This window comes from Gadus morhua, chromosome 4 (assembly GCF_902167405.1).
Source record: "Gadus morhua chromosome 4, gadMor3.0, whole genome shotgun sequence".
In the NCBI taxonomy this organism is placed as follows: Eukaryota; Metazoa; Chordata; class Actinopteri; order Gadiformes; family Gadidae; genus Gadus; species Gadus morhua.
In genome coordinates, this window is record NC_044051.1 from 4,780,222 (window position 1) to 4,783,898 (window position 3,677).

The window sequence follows — 3,677 nt, forward strand, 5'->3', positions numbered from 1 at the left end:
TGGCCTGAACCCCACTTTGAACCAGTACAACACAGCCACAAAAGGGGAATAAAACGAGTCTGCGATGCGCACACCGTGAACGCCAGGACGCTGAGCGGATATGGCTGACATCTCTCTCGGTGAAACGCGCTAATGAGTGAATCTGCAGCTGCTTTCAGCAGACATGCGGTTGTCATAGGAAGGGTAGCGCAGCTGTCTGCTCATCAGTACACTAGACTAGCAGGAGGAATGTGTCGGGATACCCAGGCTGGTAATCATACGCCAAGGAGAGCATTACTACCCATTCTCACTCGACGCTGGGGTGTTGTATATCCACTGCATAAGTTGTGTGTGTAATTTGTATGACACTACAGTACGTTTTCTTTGCCATGTTAAAATTAATCCTTGTTTACTCAAAAAAAAAAAACTAAAGCCAATGCTTTGAAAAAAGATCCACAGGTTTTTAGCACAAGAAGTCCTTGGTATTTATTAGTTGAGTGACTACACTGTTGTGATACCTTATTTGGTTCTGTTGCGTTCTGCAGAAGGAAAAGGCAAAATAGTGTTGCTTTTGAACCACAGAGATTAAAGAGTTATTGCCACGCAGTGGGAACAGGAGGTGCCAGAGCAGATGTTCAGACACTGTTTTCCCGAGCGGAATAGCGATGTTATTTCACCAATAAAGCATAGTTTATCTCGTCCAGAACAAAGCTAAACTCCTCACTCCTGTCAAAATAAAGGTTCCGTCTGATAAGGGAAAATTTTACGCTCTCTCTCTGTATTTAACTTGGCAACAATCAGTAGTAATCATGATACAAATGTCAATGTATATTTCAAATTATAAAATTGGAACTTACAATCCAACTAGAATTATACGAAAAATACCAAAATAAAAGTTTTCGAGGGGGGGAAGCGCAGTGATGGAAGACGGTGCTGGGAGGGGTTACAGCAGTTCCCAGGTCACAGGTCGATCTTTAGTCGTGCGTTCGCTATTTTGACCCATTTATAAAATATCTAATCAAACCAAAGAAGTTAGTATCCTTTGGTCGTGTTTAAATCAAAGGTTACTTAATCTAGTCAATTCTGGGTCCACAGCTCTGCTATTTCTGAGTCTCAGTTGCTGGCTTGTATCTTTCTGCTGACCTCTATCCAACCTCCCTCTGCGATATTATATTGCCTTGGAAATTTGCGAACACCTCGTTAAAAACATTTTAAAAGAAACGTTACAATTTCTGTAAAAAATAAACTTTGCCAGTGAGACAAGTCAATTAAAGATACAATAATTATAAAACCAAACCCCAGCAAAAACGACACTTTACATCGCAGAACCAAGCTAGCTTAGCCCACGGTTAGCCGTTGTGTCCCTATATCGATAACAGGGGTCACACCCGGGAGCGGTGGACGAACAGAGAGCTCCACTGGCCTTATTCGCCTAGTGGCCATCCTGGTTCCATCTTAACTCACACAAGCTGGGTGGAGGGAACTCCACCCAATGCGGTATCCCACATTCGCTCGCATTTGGAACCACGACCGCCCCAAGGTGAATGAACTGGAGTAGGATGGGGGGGGGGGGGGGGGGGGGTCTTCAACACATCTATAGTGAGGACAAGGGGGTCAGGATGTGAGCAAGGTGGTGGTGGAGGTGGAGGTGGTGGTAGTGACGCATGGAGGTGGGGGTAAGGGGGGTCGGAGGTTAGTCGGAGAAGAGACTGGCGAAGGACTGGCGGAGGCTGCGGATGGTCTCCGCCTTGGCCTCGTCGTCGGTGGGGTTCCCTCGCAGCGTCTCGGTGAAGGTGTTGGTCAGGGACTGGGACTTACTGCCAAAGAGACGGTCGATGCGGCCGTCAGTTAGTCTGTACGCTACGATAAGTGATAACACTATCCTTTATAAAAATCGATTTTAGGAAACATGTGGATTGTGAGACATTTGATCTAAACAAGTGGTTCTAAAGAAATTTGAAGAAGAAATAAATAAAGACAATGAGATAATATCTGCTTGTTAAGAACTAAATAACAAATAGCAATATTTAAGACGTCTTTATGAGCTGCGTAATGAGCGTAGACTGCAGCAAGCGACCATGGATGTAAAAAGCACTCAACGCATAACGTGTGAATAAGGGACATAACCTTCCGACTGTCGCCACCTAGCGGCCAAACCGAGTATTACTAGATCTGGTGAAATCGGACTTTCCATTGTTACATTTAGCCTTGAAATATTCATGAATGAACGTCCGACATGAATGAATTTGTTTATTTTCACTGTATTGTTAAGCACCTTGTATTGCAATTTTGCAAGAAAGACGCTATATAAATAAAGATTTGATATAACAGACTACATTTGGACGTTATGGGGGCCCCACTCACTTGAGCTGGGGGGCTTGCTTGTGGGCGGGCTGGCCGGGGCCGGGGGCCGGCAGGGGCCCGGGCTGGAAGGCCTGGCTGGGGGAGGTGGAGGCGGAGCGGGCCCTCTGGGGGGAGCTGTGGGCCGACTGGGCCGGGGAACCGGAGGTGGAGCGGACCCCGGCTGGTGGTGGACACACACACGCGCACACACACACACACACGCACACACACACACACACGCACACGCACACGCACACGCACACGCACAGACACAGACACAGACACAGACACACACAGACACACACACACACACACACAGACACAGACACAGACACACACACACACACACAGACACACACACACACAGACACACACACACACACACACACACACACACACACACACAGAGACACACACACACAGACAGAGACACACACACACACACAGATTGTTATATGTTCACAACACACACATACACACATTTATAGAATATGCTATTTGGACATAACACACACAACACACAGTTTGTTATATGTACACAACACACACATTTATAGAATATGCTGTATAGACATAACAAACACACACACACACACACACACACACACACACACACACACACACACATACACTCACCATGTATGCTTTATAGGCATAAAACACACAAAGTATGTTATATATACACATAATGCACACGCACACACACGCATACAAACACACACAAGGTATGTTAGATACACAGACAGCATTTCTGTTTTTACACAACACACACACACAATCACATAGCATAGAGAGATACACCGCACAAACACATCGTATTATAGCCTACATACACAACACACACAGACGCAGAGAAGGTTATATACACACACGACACAAACGTACACACAACATGTTATACATACAAACCCGCACACTCAGCCAGCATGTTAATAGATCCGGATCACAACAAACACGCGCACACACAGACCGTATTCTAACACACACATTTCAGAATACCTTGGGCCCGTCTTGGCTGGGTGGTCTGCGGGAGGGATACAGTGGTACGATTACGTCAGTGCCTTACAGCCTCACATCAATGCCGTGTGTTTGTGTCCATCAGAGAGCGGTTAGTTCACCTTGACAGAGCTGGGCTGGGGTACGGCGTTGACACCCAGGAGAACGGCCGCCATCTTGGTCATCACCATGTCCGTGATCAGCTGTTTGTCCTCCTCCACGTGTTCACCGATCAGCGGCATGGAGCTGTCCATCACCTGGTAGCGGCCAAGTAAAGAAACAAAGAAATCATCAGGCGATTCGTACTCATCTTTGACAGCAGTACCAACGCATTTCCACAAACGGCCGCTAGGTGTCAG

The 3,677-nt window shown here is 46.6% G+C and overlaps 1 protein-coding gene across 3 annotated transcripts in view; it reads right to left on the reverse strand.

Annotated features, from left to right (window-relative positions):
* Positions 1 to 1,567: 1,567 nt before the first annotated feature.
* syn3 (synapsin III) overlaps positions 1,568 to 3,677 on the reverse strand; it is a 104,323-nt gene continuing 102,213 nt past the window's right edge. Inside the window, exons 10-13 of one of the 3 annotated variants that reach the window (XM_030355040.1) lie at positions 3,441 to 3,575; positions 3,322 to 3,346; positions 2,344 to 2,503; positions 1,568 to 1,796 (exon numbers count right to left, since the gene is read on the reverse strand). In XM_030355040.1, the coding sequence (XP_030210900.1) occupies positions 1,673 to 1,796; positions 2,344 to 2,503; positions 3,322 to 3,346; positions 3,441 to 3,575 (444 nt within the window). In that variant the 3' untranslated portion in view covers positions 1,568 to 1,672. The remainder of the gene's footprint in view (positions 1,797 to 2,343; positions 2,504 to 3,321; positions 3,347 to 3,440; positions 3,576 to 3,677) is intronic. The other 2 variants (XM_030355039.1, XM_030355041.1) reach the window with 2 other exon arrangements.